General features: G+C 39.0%; 1 protein-coding gene across 8 annotated transcripts in view; it reads right to left on the bottom strand.

Moving 5' to 3' along the window:
• The window catches only part of LOC131663753 (glutamate [NMDA] receptor subunit 1), a 1,362,975-nt gene that overhangs the window by 1,023,771 nt on the left and 316,153 nt on the right, over positions 1-23,051 (bottom strand). For 7 of the 8 annotated variants that reach the window (XM_058934360.1, XM_058934403.1, XM_058934385.1 and 4 more), the window contains one exon: positions 7,290-7,484. The exons of the other annotated variant lie outside the window; for it this stretch is intronic. In XM_058934360.1, coding sequence (XP_058790343.1) covers positions 7,290-7,484 — 195 coding nt within the window. The remainder of the gene's footprint in view (positions 1-7,289; positions 7,485-23,051) is intronic. 8 annotated transcript variants of the gene reach the window in all.

Below are 23,051 nucleotides of genomic sequence, written 5' to 3'. Positions count from 1 at the left end.
GCAATGTTATTTTTGTAATACAAAAGTATCTGGGTTCAACGTAAAAAATAAAAGTAAAATAGTGTACGCGGATGTTTCATTAGTTACAAGAGCGATTGAATCCGATCCAATTAATAAGAAACAGAATGAAAATTTACCCTCCCCAGTGAGTCAATCAAAAACTGATGACAGGGGTGATGATTTGAGTGAACAAGATGATAGATGCAACGAATCAGATAGATCTGACGACGAAGATGAACCCGAAGACGAAGAGGAATCTGAGGACGAAGATGGAGACTTTAAACCATACAATACTAAAAAGAAGCCTATTATATTGTATACACAAAAAGCATTGAATGACCTGATAAGAAATATAGGACTCTCTAAAGACGCGGCAGAATATTTAGCTTCAGATCTGAAGAGGAGAAGTATGCTAGAACATGGTGTTACATCAACTATCTACAGAGATAGAGAAAAGGATTTCCGTAAATACTTCGATGAAGAACAGACTGAAAAAGGTAAGCTAGTCTACTGTAACAACGTTAAAGGACTCATTAATACACTGAAGTCTGATGTATACAAGTCTGAGGATTGGAGGCTCTTTATCGACTCATCAAACCGGAGCTTAAAAGCAGTGCTGCTCAATAATAAGAATGTATTCGCACCGGTGCCGATCGCTCACTCAACCTAGTTGAAAGAGGAATACACGAATTTAAAAATTATTTTTGGAAAAAATCCATTATTCAGAGCACAACTGGTTTGTATGTGGTGATCTCAAAATCTTATCCATGATTTTCGGACAACAATCGGGATTCACCAAGACACCCTGCTATCTCTGTTTATGGGATAGTAGGGATCGTGAAAACCACTTTAAAAAATCAAAATGCGATCCAAGGCTGACATTTCAAACAGTAGTACATAACATCATCGCTAAGCCACTCGTGGAACCTTCAAAAATTTTGATTCCCCCACTTCACATCAAGCTTGGACTGATGAAACAATTCGTCAAGGCAATTGATAAAAATGGAGATTGCTTCCAATATTTGTGTCAAAAGTTCCCTCAAATTTCAGATGCCAAGTTGAAAGAAGGAATTTTTGATGGACCTCAGATACGGAAAATGTTGAGGGATCCTCAATTCGTTAAAACAATGACAGGTCTTGAAAAATCTGCTTGGCAAAGTTTCCAACAAGTTGTCGAAAATTTTTTAGGTAATAATAAGAGTCATGATTACAAAAAGATAGTTACAAAACTTGTTACAAACTACGGTAAGTTGGGATGTAATATGAATTACAAACTTCATTTTCTCGATTCTCATTTAGATGAATTTCCAGAGAATTGTGGAGATTTCAGCGAGGAGCAAGGAGAGAGGTTCCATCAGGATATAAAAGAGATGGAGAGGAGATATCAATGCCGTTGGGATATCAATATATTAGCTGACTACTGCTGGACCTTGCTGAGAGAGGATCAAGGGAGAAAAAGAAAGAGACGGAACCCCCTCCACAGGTCGTTTGAAGACAAGAGAATAAGGTATCATCGAAAAGCCATACCGTAATCTATTTTCCGAGAACAGATAGTTCCAAGTTTTATTAATACAAATTTCTGATTTCAGGTCCATATTGATAAGAAAGTCATCATTTTGGATATTGAACAGTGGTGAAGACGAAGAGAAAAAGATGCAAAATAGTTGGAATGATATTGACAGGATCCATTGTCATGAAAGATTTTCCTCGTTTTGAGGTTATGTTCCTAATGTTATTTATGATGAGTATATCTCATTTTACGTGAACTCAGCATAAGCCCTTGAGTTAGGCAACATCATGGGTCTTGTCTCAAACTCAGATAACTTTTTTTTTTATGTAAAAAAAGAAGCCTGCTTGGAAGTTGGTAGGGGTGGTTTCTAAGGGCTGTAAGGATCTGTGGGGATGAGAAATGCAGGGTTACCGTGGGTTAGCCTGTCTGTTAAAAAGGAATGCACTTTTGTTAAGATACCCGGTTGATAGAAGTCGCTCTGCCCAGGGTTAGGTAGGTTAGCTTGCTTGGGGGTTGGTAGGGGTGGTTTCTAAGGGCTGTAAGGGTCTGTAGGGATGAGAAATGCAGGGTTACCGTGGGTTAGCCTGTCTGTTAAAAAGGAATGCACTTTTGTTAAGATACCCGGTTGATAGAAGTCGCTCTGCCCAGGGTTAGGTAGGTTAGCTTGCTTGGGGGTTGGTATCCCTAGCTAGGAGAAAACCGGAGGATGATGGACAAAATCTGACCTTGGATTTGGATTCAGCGCACCCAAAAACCTGTAAGTATATGGGTCTTGTCTCAAACTCAGATAACTTTTTTTTTTGTGGGCCTGTGTAATTAGCTTTAAAGGTACGAGTTATGAAAGGCGGGAGGCCATTTTAAGATGCCTAGCGTAGCCGCCATTGTTATTCTCTTGTTAGTCGCGGAGTAGAAAATAATAGAGAGATCATACAATAAATGTTTTTGATGTATTTTTTCCCGTAGAATACGATGGTGACATTAGTTTTACCAAAGTTGCCGTTGGTAGAGCGCCAAGGGCCAAAAATCACTACAAAACGGGATTTTTTGCATTTTTGAAGGTGGCGCACTACTGGAACCAACTTTAAACCAATTTAAGGAGATTTCTAAGATAATTTTGAATATCTTCTGAAAATTTAGTGTCTGTACCTCAATATGGCTAAATTTTAGAGAAGTTTGAATTTAAACATTTTTTTTAGCTTAGGTCCCATAAGTCTGTAATCTTGGAAAAAATCACAGTGAAACTACATTTTGCAGGAATATGAATGCCGGAAACCGGGTGTCGATAATATTTTTAGATCCCAAGAAAAAAAATAAAATTTGAAAAAACCCGATTTTATATATATATATATATATATATATAGGGAGGCTCTAGGAAGGTCTAGTTAGCGGCAAACCTAACCTTTTTCAATGTAGAATGCTACAGAAAACTTAGTTTCAAGATTCATTTCGGGTGTCTTTTTTACTATCTTAATGGAGGATACACTTTATCCTTTAGATAGTCATTTTTTCGGCTAGAAAGATTGTTGCTTACCTCAGATCACAAACCGTCTGATTACGGGACCTCATCGGGGCAGCTATCTGAGCTGTAACCTAAAGTTTACGCCTAACTAATAGTATAACTTTTGTATTTGGCGCAACTGCATAATACGTAGCTATTATTGAATACATAATGGTACTTTTCAAAGAGGCTAAATATGGTTTTGAGATATTGTGACGATATTATCGAGTTAATTATAAGAGAGGGTCAATAAGTCTTTACAAAATCCAAGAGATGGCGCTCGTCACGCTCAAATTATGTTTTTGGCAAGCAATACTACTAACTAGATATTGTACAAAGTTTCAGCTCGATTAATTAAGTCGTTTTTCTGTGAGCGTTGGTTGAACAAAAAGTTATTGGTTTATTTGAAAAATGAAAAAAACAGAGTTTTGAGCGGTGATAAAACATTTTCATTTGAAAGGCCTTACACCAAAAGAAATCACAGTTGAGTTGGACGCCGTTCATGGCAAGTCTACCCCTGTGTTTAAGACTGTTTATAAATGGGTAAATGGGTTAAACGTGGCTGTACAACAATAAAATATGAATCTCATTCAAGACGCCCCGTAAAAGTGAGTCCTCCCGAAATGTTTAACAAAATTTACGATATGGTGTTGAGTGATAGAAGATTAAAATTGCGATAATTAGTTGAGGCCACTGGGATATCAAAGGGTATAATCATTTCAATTTTGCATGAAAAATTGGAGATGAAAAAAATATCAGCAAGATGGGTGCCGCGTTTGCTCACTGTTGAAAACAAACGAACCCGCGTGGTCACCTCTAAGGCTCTTTTGGCACGCATACGTTGTAATTCGGAAGACTTTTGGCGTCGACTCGTAACTGTAGAGAAAACATGGGTACACCACTTCACTCCTGAAACCAAAGAACAGTCCAAACAATGGATTACCGCAGGAGAACCAGCCCCAAAGAAGGCAAAGACAGTAAAGTCAGCTGACAAGACTATGGCTACGTTTTTTTGGGATGCGTATGGAATTATCTACATCGACTACTTGTAAAAGGGCTAGACGATCCCTGGACAATATTATGCGTCATTATTAGGTCAGCTTAAAGAAAAAATTAGAGAAAAACGTCCTCACTTGAACAAAAAACAATGCCTCTTTCTTCAAGACAATGCTCGAGTTCACACGTGTGCAGTTTCGATGGCAAAAATTTTGATTTGGCTCCCAGTGACTTTTTCTTATTTCCGAACCTCAAAAAATGGCTTGCCGGACAACGATTCACGTCGAATGAAGAAGTCATCGCCGAAACAAATGCCTATTTTGAGGGTTTTTAGAAATCATATTTTTCTGATGGCTTAAAAAAACTGGAAGGCCGTTTAATAAAATGTATAGACCTTCAAGGAGATTATGTTGAAAAATAAAAAAAAATTATACACGGAAAATTTTTTTTTCGTTTTGTTAAGACTTATTGACCTTCCCTCGTCGTAGATCTGCGGTAATACGTAAATGCTTAGCTCATCGATATCCATCACCAATTATTTATTTAATGAGGGAGGGTTAACTTACAGGAGTGCAAAGTGAACAAACGTATCAAATCTATTAGTATTTATATGATTAACTCTTAGTGATCCTATATTGCGATAATTTTACTGATCAGTACCCGTCATTATTTGTTCCCAGTCAATTTAAGTTTACTAGCGCAATCCCTAATACTAAAAACATTAGTAATGCTGACACCATTGCCAACACTAATAAACTCATACATAGATAGGTCTTGATGTTGTGAATTATCAGGCCTAGAAGATGATAATGTTGAAGTTGATAAAATAGGAATAATAAGGATAAAATAGGAAAAAGGGAGAGCTTCTCCCTATGCAAACTCGTAAGTTTCTCGTTATAGAGCTAGTATTATTAAATTCCTTACTACGGGTCAAAGCCTCTATATAGAAATCATGTGTAGGCTTGGACCAAAGCTCAGAAATATAGATTAAGATGTTATCGTCACATTTACAGATATTCATTGCCCTTGCCCTTAAGCACAGAGAGAGAGAGAGAGAGAGAGAGATATATATGAAAAGAGAAAAGATGGTGGACGAGGCACGAAAATGTGTCATCAGATTATCCCCAACATTGCGAAGCAGTATTGGCATGTTCTAGATGATACCGCCACACTGAGAGAACCATCTAAAGTACTAAAAACACTTTTTTTGACATGTTGCAGCGCAGTAATCAGCATCAGAGCCTCGATATCAGCGATTTCTCTCTCTTTTTCTCTTTTTCTCCCCCCCCCTCTCTCTTTCTATTATGTTATCGGGTATGGCTATTGTGCAGGTTTACGTGCAGAATTACGATAACTTTACAATTGAGCCAGTTAGCAGTTCATTGCCGTCGATATAATCGGTCCATTACAGCTATGTAACATTACAAACTATTCTACCCCTACTTTAGAAGATCCATAGATAATCTTTACGAGCTCCTATTTTGTGTACACGCATCTTTTGTGAATTGAATAAAGTCGTGCGTATATCTTTTGTTGGTATACAAACGAGTGCGCGTTGATTTGATACTTTCAAAAACTTTTTATAATCTAAGTAGTTAGAATACTTACTGCTTACTGTCTGCCATTTCAATACTATATAGTAGGATTTATCATTCTATCCCGAAAATGTACCTGTTAGAACGCTAAAGATAGGCTCTCATAAAATGGGCTTTGCAGAGATAGTTTTGCGAGATTTAAGCTCTACCACCATAGGTCGACATCCAAAATTACAGAAACATGATAGTATATTTCCGACAGTATTTAATGCACTGATCCGAATCTGGCTTCAGATGATCATCACCTTAGGTTCTCGAGATATCCTAACCTAAATATGCAAAAATCAATATTTTACTTTATTCGAGGTTACAGAATACTAGGAATAAATTTTTGTTCTAAAAACCAGTAAAACTATCTCTTTAAACCCTATTTTTTGGATTAGAGATTACTTTTTTTTATCGAGATATCATTATAATATGTTTTTTAAGATATCATAATAATATGTTTTTTAACAGTTTCGCAACAGAATTAAAATTACATGTTACAGGGGTCGCGGGTTAACGCAATTGGCGTTCAGAAGTCTGGAGTTATATGGTCACAGGTTACAAGATTCAGGAGTTAAGACAACTAGGATTCAAGGGTCTGGGATTATAGCCTCGCAGGTTACACGAGTCGGGGTTAAGATATTCGAGATTTAATTATCTGGAGTATTCTATATACACGTACTTGGCGATTGGGTTGTTTTAATGTTATTATGAAACTGCTAAAATATTTAACTTCAATCAATGACATCTTGATAAAAAAAAGATAGCTCTTATCTAAAAACTGAATTTTAATGGACAAAAGTGCTGCATTGTCATGACTCTACTTTCTTTTAGAGAAAAACATTTATTATCAGTGCTATACAGGGTGTCCCATTTTAAAGGAACCGCCCCGAAATTTTTTACGGTTGGCGTTCTACAGAAAAATTGTTCAGACAAAAGTTGTTTGGAACAATGAGGGACACCTTTCCTAGAAATCGGATTTGACCTAGAGATTTATTTTCAAGGTTATTTGAATGTCAAAGCCATTTTTTGAATAGGAACCTCTAACTTTGATCACGGATTCGGAAAGAGCGAGAAATTCTACGTTCCTACGTTGAGGTCAAATCCATTTTCTGGGAAAGGTATCCCTCATTGTTCCAAATAACTTTTGTTTGAACAATTTTTTTGTCGACTGCCAACCGTAGAAAATTTCGGGGTGGTTCCTTAAAAATGGGACACCCTGTATAGCCTGAAAAATAGCAAAATATTGTGAATCATATTATATACATTTAGGTTAGGATATATTGAAAATCTTAGGTCATGGATTAATTCTAAAACTAGATTCAAATTCAGCACTTTAAAAATCTCAGAAAATATACTATAGCATTTCTAGGTTTTCTCCTTTTAGAAATTTTTTCGGGCTCTGAAATTAGTTGTTTTATTGTTCACGTAGTTATTCCCTCATTCCACGCAGGCTCCCGATTTTTACTAATATTTTACTTCTTTTATTTCATCACTACATTAATTCGAAGTTACTCCAGCTTGGAAATAAATGGTCTATAATTTATAAGTATAATAAGCTTCTTCAACTACGTCTTTTCTTTGCCATTAACAAGCGTTACTAGTATAAACTTTTGTTATCTAATGGAATTATTAGATAGAAAATAATCATAAGAATATTAGTTTCTACTTCTAATTTAATATATTACTTAAGTGATAATATTACCTGTATTTTTATCTCAATGTCATCTTCGAAAATTTGAGAAGTTGATTGAAATCTTCCAAGTAAACTTCTACCATCGGTATCCGAACTGTGGATGAATATAACTTTCATATAATTAAAATATCGCAGTATTTCTACCCATACGTCTGCTTGGTGTGAATAAGGTGGTACAGTGCGAAGAAAAGAAACGTGGATATTCTGAATCATAGAAAAAATTTCATCGTTAAAATTTGTTTAAAAACTATATGTGTATTCGATAATTTTATTGCCTAAAATTGCTGCCTATATTATAAGTAAGTATTGCATGGTAATTCTATGAGTCGATACATTAAAGAACTACTGAAGTTAACAGTGAGTCATGTATTCTATTAAATAATATTGCAAAAAATTCGTTAACTGCTTACGCCGGCAATATTAACGATTGTTTCATTCGTAGCTAGTGAGTTTCTTTCACTCTCTCTCTCTCTCTCTCTCTCTCTCTCTCTCTTCCTCTCAGAATAATTTTCGAACATAGTCCATTATTTATATTGCATAAAACGGTGAATATCTCTCGACCGGTGCATAAACCTGAATATTGACATAATAAACTTTATAACTTTTTTAAATTTCACGCTCGCCATATGTACCCAATAGTGGTAACCTTTGTATCCTAGCTTATAGTAATAACCCGATTATAAATGATTACTAATTCCGTCCATATTTTCGCGCAGATATTCAACCATGAGCAAACACATGCGTAATAACACCAAAAAATTAAATATCTGTTTAGAAGACGGGGGTAATAAATCTCTTACCGAATATTTGTCAACAGATCATTCTAATCGCATTTTAAAGACAATAACGATTATTTTAAATTGATTAAAAATATTTATGTTGTTTTAGTGTATTCTAAAAATTATTATCTTAAAATTTTAGACTAATTTAGTATTTGTTAATGACTTTTTAATTCATCAAAGAAAACTTGAATTATTTCAATAAAATAAAATAATTATAATTCATTAAAATTTGAATTATTTTATTTTTCTAAAAACTTGCAAAAAATTATTATATTATAATAATAAATTTATTAAAAAAGTATTAAGCATTTTATTATAAAATTTTTAAGAAATTTTTTTCAGATAAGTCTCCTAATTTACTTAGTCAGATTTATAGGTGATTATAATAACGCCTATTTATATCTAATACTACTATAGAAAATAGCTTGAGTAGTTTTAATAAAATACGAAATACGAAATTTTTTTCCTATGGTTTACTACGAGAAGTGATGCATGATTCCGATGAGTCATTTCACTTAAAACTTCAATTGTTTGCAATCTACTAGGTTACAGCTTTACAATTAGTGTGAACTAGATATCTTAGTGAAATCTAAGAAAAACTCGTCGGCAAGGGTGCGGGAAAAACTTTACTAGCAACGGAAAGTCGGCCGAAAAATGGTGCGCGTAACGGCCTATGCTATTTTTCAGCATATACTATCGAAAGATTAGCACGAGGGTGCGCGCGCCACTCCTTTCTTCTTCTCTATCTCTGTTTCTCTCACTCCGTCTCCCTCTTCTCTCTTCTATCTTTCTCTCCGCGCTCTTTTTCTACTGCCGACTGCGCCCTATTCACTGCTCGTTCTAGCACCGCACCTCAATAATGAAAAACAAGCATGAGGGAGTGTTCTTAACGCACACACTCGCAGCCTGGCATAGCATACGAACCTTAGCGAGAACCCGATGACAAAATGGCTCCTATGCCGTGATTTTCTATCACAAAATTTATATATTTAATCCTCAATTAATTTTCATTAATAAAATTAATTTGACTTCGACATAATCTTTTTTTTTATCGATATCAACGGGAACAGTTCTCTGTATAAAACAAAAGATATAAAAAAATAACAGGTGAAATATATAAAAATACAGCTAAATTACACACTAACTCAAAATAAAAAATAGTAGGAATAACAAGAAAAAACTAAAGAATAAATAAATACAGCAATATATAAAGTAAATGAAGGAAGGAAAAAGAAAACAGCAGCTAATAAAGACAGCCTTAAGCACTAAATTATAAGGAAACAGGATGGAAGAATAAGGAATGGGAAGCAAGCTAGCACTATAAAAACATATTTGATTTTACAATAGCCTTAATTGTGCCAATACAAATGATAAAGAAGGTGGCATGACGAAACTGAAGAGAACGAGGTGAGATTACGTAAAAGATATGATTGAAAAGGTCGTATGAATTTATTAGACTATGGCATAATTCGTATCAAATAATATCATATCTAATCGATCACCGGCAAAAAAGATAGAATGACACATTTAGCAGCATTCAACATCAATCCGTTACACATACACCAAATTCGGAATCTTTCCATGTCCAATTGTAAGCCCAGTGCATCGGCCGGAGAACTGACAGGTGTAACAGTCCAGTCTGATTTGTTCCTTTTCCTACTACAAAATAGCAACCCGTCGTGCACGAGAAAACTAAAGAAAAGCGGTAATCGAGCGAAGGCGCTCTTCTCACATATATGTAAATGTGTTAGGGCAGTTCAGCGAAAACAAGACGATATAGGGAGCGTGACGTCACGAGCGTGGGAAATTTATTATTTACAATGCAAAATCAACAATCGCAAAGTTTTTTCTAATGAACAAAAGCATTTTTTAGTTAATTTTGATGCGCTGATCTTGAATTCCATGTTATTGTAGTCATCAAATATGTATTTGATAGTTTAATTTAATTTACAAGTTAATATTGTTAGTTATTTTGCAACAAATAATTATATTGCTGATTCGAATATGCAATTACTTTCGTAACGTATTGAAACAGAGAAGTAAGAATTTGAGACTTTAGTATCTAATTTTTCACTGAGTTATCAATAAATAAAAAATTTATAATTTATTTAAACAATTAAAATTGCGTTGTTAGATAGCGATTCGATTGTATATATCTGTAAAATTAATGATAATGATTGTTACCAATTTGCTGATTTTTAAATGGCTAAAAAAGAAATTTGCAAATTCGTTTTTTAATTATTATTCAAAATTGGATAGTTAAATTAATCGTTTTTATTTTAAACAATGTTCCACTAATCACAAGCGATTTTTTTATGTAAAAATTTTCCATAAATTTATTGTAAATTTTGTGTTATTTGATTATCAAAATTTACTTATAACTTTAAAAGGTGATTTTTCCTCGAGAAACGATTTATGTTAAAAAATTCGTTATTTCACACTTAACTTTTTAAATCATCAAATTTCAATTTCAATCGAGCCATTTTGCGACAAAATATGTACAAAGTTTCTATCAATTTCAAAAATAGCGTTGTAGGAGCTACCAAACGTAGAAAGGAGCCAATTTTGCAAGTATAAATTCGCTCGTCGCTGCGGCAAGAGGATTCACTATCTTACCGTGCTTAACAGCGCGAGCATTGGTTTGAAATAAAGACTCAGCAATTTCTTGAGACTAATTTCATTATTCAGTGGTTAGCCTGCTAATTCCTTTCTTTACAATACCTAAGCGCTCAACTCATAAGACTATCTCTCTTATGAGAAAAAGTAGCATTAGATATCTCCTCTCTATAAAATCATTAATTGCTAAGAAATAGAATTGAGTGTTTGTTGCGGCGCTGTCGGGCTTCTCCCCGATAGATGCAACTATACTCAAAACGATTTATCGAAACAGCGAATATTATGTTTGCTATTCGGTGAATTTTGAAATTTCATTTCTTATAGAATATATGCGTGTTAACTTCTTGCTACTCTCGAAAACGCGATTACAACTATAATAGAAAGAGTCTGAAGTATTTATTTGACTAACGCGAGTTAGAATCAAACGTTACACAGGCTTGAACAATTTTGCATCGTCCGCATAAGAGGAGATCCTAGAGGATCTGATCACATTAACTGCATCATTAATGAAAATGATAGCAAACAGCGAACCAAGGTGAGAGCCTTGTGATACACCAAATAAGACCGTGTACTGCAGAAGCCTTACAGAGTACTGACGACCAGATAGATATGAGGAACAGCATGAAAGAATGGAACCATAAAAACCAGAATGCGATTTCAAATAATAGTATAGGGTGATTGACGCAGTCGAATGCATTGCTGAGATCAGTGTAGATTGTATCTACCTAGGTATCATCACCAAATGCATCGACCTAATATTCCCTGAATTCAACAAGATTAGTAGTGGTTGAGTTTTCGGGAAAAAAACCATGTTGGGCAGAACTGATTATAAGGGCGAGAAAGGATGCAAGCTTAATGGAAACGATGCGATTAAATAATTTAGAAAGCACATTCAATTTTGCTATTGGGCGATAGTTGAAAATATTGCGCTTATCACCATGTTTTTTGTAAACGGGGATAATATAAGCTTGCTTCCATAATGAAGGAAAGGTACCAGAACGAAGAGACAGATTAACAATAGTGAGCAGCGGTTATGCCAAATTATACACGAAATTTATAGAGAATAACGATGGAATGCCATCAGGGTCTGCGCCAGACGAAGTCTTAATGAGACCAAGACCAATCTTGACCTCCTCAATGGTAAAGTCCAGTCGCATCAATGACTGAGAGTCAAACGTACCAGAGAAATTGATAGAAACAGGAGACGAGTTAAAAACAGAAGAGAATCGCGTGGCGAAAAGATTAACCGTATCCAGACCATGGTTCACTATGACGTCATTAAGGAACATACTACCTGGAAATTAGATAAGGGTATTTAACACTACATGACTAATATTTGTTTGAAAATTTTATTGATTACATTTATTTATAATATCTATATTCATAAAATCATTGGAAATTATAATTTTTCATCATTACTTAATAATTTTTATAAGGTTCGACGTTAATGGAATAAACCAATAATAAAAAAAATTTTTTTTTTGTAGACTACACTTCATAAATAAATTAATTTATTTTTTCAAAATTATTTAGCAATTTGAGACAGGGGCTTTGACTGTGTTTAGTCGGCCCTATTGTCACGAGTTCTCTTCCGTTGCCGAAGAAAATGACGAATTTTTATAGATCAGGGCCCGGAAGGCCAAGCTGCTTCGCGGGGGACGCAAAAGGCAACGTTTCGACGCGCGTAAAGGGAATAGACAGGAATGGTCAGCACAATAATCACTCAAACTCGTTTAATACTATAACGAGTTGAGTCTCGTTATGTCTCTCTCTTCCCTTAAGCCAATTATAATTTATTAATAACTTACGTATTTTCCTTATGTATTTTTCCTATCTAGCCGCAGCTGCTGATGCTGCACGAGGTAAGTGAGAGAGCGCCGAGCAGAGAGAGAGAGAACCACGTGTATGCGTGAGTGCGTGGACGTACGAGTGTCGCGCGCGTTTGCCTAATTGGCTGAGACGCGCCGCTGCCGAATAGCCAACGAGAGAGAGGGGGACCTCTTCCGCGTGCGAGGAACAATTAGCTGCCCGCCTTCGCGAAGAACGCAAGCCTGGCCGTCATCGCGCGACCGGTAGATGCCCTGTGCTACGTGGCCAGTTTTTTCATCGATGAGGACCGAGAGTGCAGTGTGTGCGCAATTGAGTGAAAGACCGAGGCACCAAGTGCATCCTGCGATCTGCGTGTGCGTGCGTGCGTGCTGACAACCGTTGATCAGGCCGAGGGAGCTGCCTCGTGGCTGAATACCTGCGTGTATCGGAAGCAAGCTCGAGGCTACTGCGAAGCCGACGTGTAAGTGCCTGCTTGATCATAAGTCTCTCTCTCTCGCTCGCTTCCTGCTTGTCTCTCTCACGGCGCATGTCACTTGTATGCTTTCGCTATTACCTTCGTTTTAGTAAACGCTATTTCAAGTGGCATGGCTGAGCCACTGGGCTGAGTCCCGCGTGACCCCATAACGAGCAACCAACAAGCTGAGTAGCTACCTAGCAACACCCTCGTCGGGGAAGTCTGAATCCCCGTTACAATACATATATCCACACACTTTAACAGTTACAATCAGTAAACCTACGTCACAATAATCGCGCTCTCGCACTACCGCAGTCGCGAGTTCCTGTTTGTTCTATATTTCATGTTCTATATATTTCATGTTCTATCAAGTTAGTATATAACAGGGACTCTCCGGGAAGTAAAAACACACCCGAATATCTTTTCAACAAGCGTTGCATACTTCGGACTTTTCTCGGGCAAAGGTATCCTATCCTTATCAATTATAACAATTTATTACGTCGTTTCTTAAATTGATCAGTAGCTCATACCGATGCCTGAAGGTTACTTTTCCAGTTTGAGTTAGTGTCGCTGGAAAATTTCAATTTATAATATTCAAATGGAATAATCTCCTTTGGGTCCAGTTTTATTGTTATTTCTCTCTCGTCATGGATGTTTATAGCCATGATTTTATAGGTTTCATGGTCATTGATGACTACGCCCATTCCAAGGAAGACTTTATCATCGTCCACATTTATCCTGGGTAGATACCCTCCCGTGAGTGTACTCTTCACCAAGTTAATCTGTATGACTTATCGACTCCTCGGCGCTAAGGTGTATCTTACCATATCGACCGTCAGTTCTTTCTCACTATATCTAGCCTCACTGCTGCCGTTTCCTTTAGCAAATCATTTTATTCCTTGATCTATGTCAGCTGCAATATCAACGTCCGTAAGTCGTTCTCACAAACATTAATACTCATAGTCTTTATCAGATCGTTTTGTAATTGGTCAATAGGCACATCATTCGGCAAAAATGGTACCACATTGGTTACGCCGCTATTCACCATCAGGCTACTATTGTTACGTCGCGACCCCGTAGCCGTGACATATATTTATTTAAATCAATGAATTTCAATTTTAAGACAGTATGATACATATATATAGTTAGTTAGTTTATTTATTTACAACTTATATGTTACATTTGGTTTACATTTCTTATATTACTATTTGTGTCTCGTATCCAGTTTGTGTAGTTGATTATGTATGTGTTTTGTGTGTGTGTGTGTGTGTGTGTTAGTGCGCGCGTGCGTGTGTGTGTGTATGTCTTGTGTAAATATGTGCCTTTGTAGGTGTGTCTGCAACTCTTGTGTCCCTGTCTTCTGCGCCTGCCTGTTCCTCTTTTCTTCTCATTTTTCTTCTAATTAATCTTCTCTTCCTCTTTCTCTCTCCAAAATCTGCCTTTTCCGCTCTTCTGTTTTTTTTTCTCTTTCTTGCATATTTTCTTTTCAGCTTTTCCTTTATTACTTTCTTTTGCCTTTTCACCTTTGCCTTTCCTTTGCTTTTGCTCTCCTTCTTGCTAATCATTTCATCTATCTTTCTCCTTATTAAGGCTTTGACACCTTTTTCTTGTTTCCTATTGCTCTCTCTGCCTTTCCTTTCCTCAACCTCACTTATTTTTCCTTAGTATCTTATGATTTGCCTTCTAGTTTACCTTTTTCTTTCTCTTCTTCGATTCTTCTTCTTTTCCATTTTGCTCCATCCTCCAATACCTGCTTCCTCCCGCTTGTGTAGTTGCTGTTACTTGTGTCTGGTGTGTGTGTGTGTGCATGTGTATGTTTATGTTTGCGCGTATGTTTGTGTTTTGTGTGTATCTGTGTGTATGTATGTGTGTGTAGATGTGTCTGCGAGTCTTGCTTCTCTGTCTTCTGTTTCCGTCTCTCCTTAGGGTCTTGTAGCTTCGTCTTCTTGCTTCCTATTATTATTTTTTCCCATTCTTCCCCTTCCTTTCTGCTTTTTTCACATTTTTCTATCATGTGCTTCCAATTTTTTCCTCTTTCGTACACATTCTGCATCTCTTATTTTCTTCTTTTTCCCAATACCTGCTTCCTCTCGTTTCATTACCTAACCTAAACCTTTCCCTTATTTGCAGGCCTTTTATTCTTCCCTCTCCTTGAATTTCCTTTAACCTATACCTTTTCATTTCTTCTTTCAGCTCTTTCCACTCGTTTATGTATCTTGATTTTTCTAGCTTCTCTTCTAGTTCTTTTTCATCTTTTTTCTTCAGCTCATCTCTTATTTCTTCCCAAAACTCTTCCCTCATTTCATCTCCCTCTTCTCTCTCTCTGTATATTTTACTTTTTTCCAGCCTTTCCTCTCTCTCCTCCTTCTTACCCTTTTTATCTTTTTCATTTCTTTCCCTTTTCTTTAATTCTCTCCATGCTTCTTTTTTTATTGAGCCATCTCTTTCTTCTCTTATTTTGTTTTCATACTTCATTGCTCTTTCTAATGCTGTTTCTTTCATTTCTTGTCTTCCTGTTTCCCATCGTATTAGGTAACTTGGCGTGTTTCTATATAATTCTAATTTTTTTTTTTTTTTTTTTTTTTTTTTTTTATAGATGGAGAAATGCATTTACGCATCTCAGCAGATGTTGGTGCTGGTATGTGGGACTCACCTCATAGAGGAATACCCACTAAAACTCCATCTGTCACCTGCACTGATGATGTTGGTTGTGCAGGCCGCGGCTTTATTTCCCAGTGCCGACTTAAGATGGTGGGGCCTGGGTTACCCAAACGCTGTAGCGTGTTGACCGTAACCACCCTATCCTATCCCTTCTCGTGGAACAGGATTACTGGGATAAACACCAGTCATTCTGTTCCACCGTGTCCAATTCGTGTGCGAACCCTGCAAAGCTCTTGTTGTTATGCCTGGTAAGAGTTTTTGGAGTCCCAAGGAGGTCAGGTCATTAGCAGACCTCAACGACCAGATACCCTTCCATGAGAGGGTAATGGATGTGACCGAGATATTCTCGACCACAACTCCCAACTCACTTGCTATATGATGTTTAAGCGGAAGAGTATCATATTTTCTGCACTTGGTGTTATGTGCGTCGTCAAGTGATGCTGCTCCACTAACTACCTGTGCATCGATGATTTTGACGCTCCCATCCTTTACTGCAACGACATCAGGTTTCTGTAACCCTGATGGAAGACAGTAGTGCGGATTTTCGAACACGCGCCACCCCTTTTGCCTGAGCCCTGTCGCAGCTATGCGACAGATGGCATCATGCCTCAGAATTCGGCCATCATGAGTTCGGTGACAGCCCTGTACAATGTGCGCCGCAGTCTCCGCCACGTGACATCCGGCACGGCAAAGCACAGGAACACCTCCGTCACGGCGCCCTCTAGTTGTTCTTATTCTGGAGGGTAGAGCGTTAATTCGTGTCCTGTGGTACTGGATATAATCCCGACCAGGGACTCTCGCACTACCTGCATCTACCCAAAAGCTGCTAGCGGTGACTTTAGCAGCCTCACGCAACTCGCTTCCATCGTTGGATTGATGGAGCCGGGACGCCCAATAACGTCGCTGATCTTCTGGACCCGTAAGTGACTGCCCATTATATGTGAGCAGCCCATCGGACCAGCTTAACGTTATATAGATGTTGAGTGGCGTCCCGCACCGCAGGCGATGTGGAATGGGCCATTGCCAATAATCTAGCATGCATTTGTCCCGGCACAGATGTTATGAAAGCCGGGACTCCCAACCCACCATCCCTGCATTTGGCGTGGAAGTACCCTAACGGAGTATCCTTGGGCAAACGCAGCCACCTCCGAACTGCAATCCTCACCTGTCTATCCAGTGCCCTCAAGACCCTCGCAGTGGTCCGCGAAAGCACCAGACCATGATACAGGCGAGGAATAAGAAAGCAGCGAAGGATCTTAAGTCGCTGTTGAGGCTTGAGAGGAGCTCGAGTGATGTTATTTAGCTCTCTCTCTAAATATCCACCCGGCTTTTTGATACCTAATGGCGAGATGTTAATGCCTAGGTATCTAAATTGTTCCGTGGACCCAAGTTGTTTAATGGGTCCACCTTGGAGCTTAAATAACGGGGTGCTTATGACTTTATAAGTCTTAGCTTTCCCCGCTATTTGGATGGAGATGGCCTGACTTTTTGATGAATTAAATTGTAGGCCATACTTGCGGGCCTCTTTCTCAGCAGTCTTCAGTAGTGTTTCCATCCCAGCCTTAGAGGACGCGAATAATACTATGTCATCCGCGTATGCCATAGCGTTAGTCCGATGTTGATGGACTCTAAACCCGATGTTGTTGGGTAGTGATCTCATGACTCTGTCCACAACCATGGCAAACAGGATGCTTGAAATGGGATCTCCCTGCCTTACACCCCGCTTTACCACAATAGGTTGCGAACATTGTCCGGCCACTTGGAGCACCGTTCCACATTTCCGGTACATGTTGTCAATATACCGGACAAGGCTAGATGGTATGCCTTGTCCCCTCAATGCCGATGTAATGGCATAATGACTGACACTGTCAAATGCCTTTGCGACATCCAGCGACACGGCATGCATTTCACGAAGTGATGTCTTCGCTACGTGCAATACCGTGTCAAGAACCATTGTGTTCTCAGCGCAGCCATCATGTAGGCCTCTCTGTCGCTCGTCGATGATATTGGCTTTAACCAACCTCATCGCTATGATCTTATGTAATTGACGAACGACAACAGAGGACACACTTATGGGACGGAATTCTGATGGAAGTGAACTCCCATCCTTCTTGGGGACAAACACCGTCCTGCTGAGTAGAAGTTGAGATGGAAATTCTCCAACAGTCAGGACGATGTTGTAGAACAGTGCCCTCAAACGCATTGGCACACTCCTCCACTGTCGGCTGGAAATGCCGTCTAAACCAGCAGCCGAGGCGAGCGGTATCTCACTGTCCCTGATGTTATTGGGACAAATCGGATCTGCAAGCCATTGCAAAGTCGGGTCCTCACGAACGACTATTCCCTCTTCCAGATGTTGGGATGGAGCATTGAGAATTGGTTCCCAAAACTCAATAAACTGCTCCATAGAGGGCAGCATATTCCCGCCGCCTCTTACGCCAGTTCGAGATATGTGCAGTCGGCGTGTCCCTAGGTACTCTAGGGACACGATGTTCTATCTTGGGTGGAGGAAAGACCTTCATCACCCATTGATGACAATCATCAGGTGTAATTTGATTGCCATCCAGGAGGGCCTCTGCAATCTCGATCAGGTCAGAAGCCCGATGAGATGTAATCTCTCGAGCCAACCCGATCGAATGCCTGATTGCATCGATATAGATGTTATTATCATTGCCCTCCTCCTGTGACAAGGGAAGCGTTAGATGGTCATCGCTATCCCTGGACACTTGATGGGTGGTTGGGTTGATGTTCGGCCCAACTACATCTGAGGAGGGACCTGGGGAGGGGCTTTGTAAAGCTGTTAGTTTTTGCATTACGAGGGCTTTATACGTCTCCTTCTTTCGGAGACCCTTCAGTCGTTCAAGATCACACCCAAGCGACTTCAAAAGAGGCGTAGATAACAGGTACTGCCGTATAAATCGGACACTGCCCTCGTGAATGGTCTTAGCCTCCTCCATGGCGACCAGTTCAACCTCCTCGTCTCTCCATCTCACCTTTCGATCTGCCAACTGTACTCTCTCATTAGCATTTTCAGGATGAGCTCTCCTTAAATGGACTCCAAGGCCGATCTTAGTGACAAACTCTCTCGCACAAACTGGACACTTGTGACGGCTGTTGTTGTTGCCATCACTTGAGGGCAAGACCGGACGGTCACGGTCAGTTGCCGAAGCAGGGCCGGTAATCCGAGACCCCAGTGGGGCTACCGGCGGTGAGTCACTTGACTCACGAGAATTGATATTTCGACTCGTGCCTGCTTCCAGTGAAGTATAGGGAAGGCAACCCCATACTCCATTATATACCACCTTCCTAGGGGGGATACCGCCACTAACTAGTGGGAAGGCTGGTCATGTGAGAGGGCTGCTCTCTCACGGTATCCCTCCGCCTTGAAGACTTTAGCTACACTTGAGCCACGTCAAATGTATTACTAGCGGTACCACGAAGAGGTAGCTCCAAGACTTGACTAAGTTAGAGGGGACACCTCTCCGCTTAGTCCATTGAGCAACTAAAAACTCTATCACCATACGCATTGCTTTCAGCCACGCGCATTGCTTCCAGCCATACGCATTGCTTTCGGTCATACGCATTGCTTTCAAACACGCGCATGACTTCCAGCCATACGCATTGCTTTCGGCCATACGCATGACTTCCAGCCATACGCTGGATTAAGAGAGTCATAGTTACTCCCGTATTAGGTAACTTGGCGTGTTTCTATATAATCCTAATACCCACTTTATGTATTTTAGTTGTAGTCTCTCTATTTCCTCATATCTCTTCCATCCCCAGATTTTTGCTTTATCTTTTTCTCTTTCATTGTTTCCCATATTTTCTTCCTCTTTATTTTATCAAAAGCGGCCTTCATGTCTGCAAAGAATACGAACAGTTTTCCTCCTTTTTCTCTTATATCCTTCCCTATTATTGTTTTTAATATAAATATCGCGTCCATTGTTCCTTTTTTCTTCCTAAATCCTATCTGCGTATCACTTAGCGTTTCTTCAGCTTCTAGTTCTCTTTCCAGCTTTTTTCTCAGTATTTCCGCATATATTTTATATCACGTATTCATCAGCGTTATTACTCTATAGTTTCCTACTTCTTCTTTCCTCCCTTTCTTATATATTGGTACTATTATTCCCTTCCTCCATTCTTCCGGGGATCCTTCTCCGTTCCATATTCCTTTTAAGCATTTTGTCATATCTTTTATCTAGCCTTCCGTGCCTTCCACTCACGCTTCATTTGCTATACCATCTTCTCCTGTCGCCTTTTTCTTTTTCATTTTTCTTACCTCTTTTACTTCTCTTTCTTTAATTTCTTCACCTTCCTCTCCTTCGCTGTCTTCGGTTTCTTCCCCTTTACTTTCTTCCTGTTCTTTCTCTCCCAATTGTTCCTTGAAGTGCTTTATCCATTCTTCTTTTCCTATATTTTCATCTAATCCAATTCTTTTCTTCCTATTGCCATTCACTTTATACCAGAATTTTCTTCTCGTCTTATCTGTTCTTATTTCTTCTGCAACTCTTTTCCCTTCATCTTCTTTTGCTTTTCTTATTTCCTCTCTGTATTCTCTCTTTGCGTCTAAGTATTTCCCTCTGTCTCCTTCTTACCTTATTTAATTCTGCCATCACCCTATCCCTTTTTGCCTTACATTCTTTTCTCCACCAGCTTTTTTTCGATCCTTTTTTTTTCCTTATCTTCTTTTTTACAACTGCGTTCTTCACTCTATTTTTTATATCTTTCCATTTATCTGTTACCTCTATTGCGTTTATCCATCTCTGATACTCCCTTATACCTTCTTCACTCCAGTCGTCTATCATTCTTTCTTCCTCTTCTTTTCTTTCTTCCGCTATTTTGTCTCCCAGTTCCACCTCTATTGGTAAGTGGTCCGACTTTACCCTCTCCTTTATTTGAACCTTTTTTATCGCCTCATCACCTTCTTCGTTACCTACTACATAGTCTATCGTTGACATTCCTCTCGCTCCTATATATGTTATTTCTCCCTCTTCATCTCCTTCTTTTCTCCCATTCGTTATCACTAAGCCCATTTCTCCTAGCCATTTTATCATTTCTTCTCACTTTGCGTTTAACACTTTATCCTTGGCCTTAATTTCTTCTAGGTTTTCTTCTGTCTCCCATTCTCTTCCTTCGTTTCCTGTTTTTGCGTTGAAGTCTCCTCCTATAATTATTGTTTTTCCTCTGTTCTCCTCTATCTCTACACTTAGATATTCATAGTTTTCCTTCTTCTCATGTTGCATATACACCGATGCTATCATGTATTCCTTCCCTCCGATCTTTATTTCTCCTACTATTACCTCACTTGTCCTTTCTTTCTTCCATTCAACCTTATTCATCCCTTTCCTCTCTCTTACCGCCATTATACCTCCCCCTATTTCTCTCCCCCTTCTTCCCTCCCTTCTTGAGTTCCTCCACTCTATGCTGTACCCTTTCAGTTGTTTCTCCACACCAGTTCTTGCCCCTTGCCTCTTCACCCAGGTTTCCGTTAGCCCTATTCTGTCGAATTCCCTAACATATTCCCAGTCGTCTTCCTCCATGCTCCTCACCCCCGCCACGTTCCAGAATAGTATTTTTACTGCCTTTCTCCCCTCTCTCTCCCTTCTCTCCTCTCTCTCTCTTTTATCCCTATTATTTTCGAAACCCTTCCACCCCCTTTCCTACCATTTTTCCCTCTCTCTCGCTCCACCACCATTCTTCTTCCTCTAATTTCACCCCGTTATGCCACATCTTTACCTCTTTACCTTTACTTCTTATTTCTTTCGCTTTCCTTCTTACTTCCTCTCTTATCCTTCTCTGCTTCCACGTCCAGTTCTGATCGATGTATATCTTTTTCTGTGCCAGATTCTTTTTCTTCTTCATAATTCCTTCTTTTTGTTCCCATGACGCGCATCTAATTTGCCACATGTTTTTTCTTCTTTCTCTCCTTTCATTTCTAGTACCTCCCTTAACCAGACTTCTGCCTCTCCCTTCTTTTCCCATCTTAACTCACCCTCTAAGTCTGTCACTATTATATTGTTTATCCTACTTTCTCTATCCATTTTTTCTCTCATATACTCTAATTCTTCCTTATTGCCTACTTCTGTTCCTCTTTGCTTCTTGTTTCCTCCTTCTATGTTTTCTTTTAGTTTCACGCACTCCTCTTCCAACTGGTCCATCCTCTCTCCCCATTTTTCCTGCAGTTTCTTTTCTCTAGGTTCTGCTTTTTCCTTTGCTTCTTTCGTCTCTTTCTTTCTTTCTTCTCTCTCTCTCTCTTGTTCTTTCCTAACTTTTCCTATTTCCTGCTCCCACCTTTCTTCTCTTCTTTTCCCCTCAGCCTCCATTCTTTCCATTTTTCCCATTATTTCTTTAAACATTTCTGTCCATTCTTTCCTTTCCTCCTCCCATACCTCTCTTAATTCCTTTATGTCTGTCCGTATCTTTTCCATTATATCTTCTGCACCACTACTTTTTTCCACTTCTCTTATCGTGTTGTCCAATCCTTCTCCCCCCTCCCCATCCATCTCGCTTCCCTCGCTCTCACTCTTGCATCTCTTTGCCTCTCTCATTTCTCCTCTATTATTCTCCCTCAGCCCCTCCCCGCTGTCTCTCCCACTCACCACCTTTACTCTTTTCTTCTTTATCCCTCTGGGCCTTTCTTATCCAACCTTCCACCTTTATCTCTTAATTTTTCTGTTGTCACAAATCTTTTCATCCTATCCCGTACGCCTTAATTCGACTCTCTATAACTACCCGTAATCCCACCTTTATTCCCTGTCTTACCTTTTCTGTCTCTGCCTTTACTTCTTACCGCCCCTCCTCTCTGCCTGCCTTTCCCGCTTTCTGATTTTCTCTCTTAACCTCAACTTTTATTTTTTTTCTTTATTCCTTTCTCTCTGCTTTTTCCTGCTCTTCCAGGCCTCTCTCTTTCTTCTCCACACCTCCTCCACCTCCACGCTCTTTTCACGTCTATTTCTCTCCTCAAACACTTTTCCTCTTTGACTTTATCACCAAAACTCGCGCTCACATCCACGACACGTCCACACTCCCCTCGAGTGAAATCTAAGCTCCCATATATATATATATATATATATATATATACGAGGGTGATCCGATAAGTACTTAGCCTCACCGCCCGATGGTGCCACTCTCGCAAAAGTAATATTCTATCACGTAGTACAACCTTCTCGATGGATACTGTCAAGATTTCAGCCGGATCGGAGTTGTAATTTATTTTTGAGAGCGTGTGAAAGCAAGTGTGTCCGTTGATGTTTGAAAAACGGAAAAAGAGCAGTATCGGTCAGTGATTCGATTCTTGTTTTTGGAAGGGAAATCGCGCAGCGAAAATCAAATAGCGCTTTGATGCTGTGTACGGTGACTCTTCTCCTTCGATGGCGACCGTCAAAAATTGGTTTAACGAGTTTCAACATGGTAGCACGTCAATTTTTG

The sequence above is a fragment of the Phymastichus coffea genome, unplaced genomic scaffold, assembly GCF_024137745.1.
Source record: "Phymastichus coffea isolate CEN01 unplaced genomic scaffold, Cenicafe_Pcof_1.1 PCOF00002, whole genome shotgun sequence".
Taxonomy (NCBI): domain Eukaryota; kingdom Metazoa; phylum Arthropoda; class Insecta; order Hymenoptera; family Eulophidae; genus Phymastichus; species Phymastichus coffea.
Note: the sequence above shows the minus strand (reverse complement) of the source record. Positions and strands in the feature narration are given on the sequence as shown.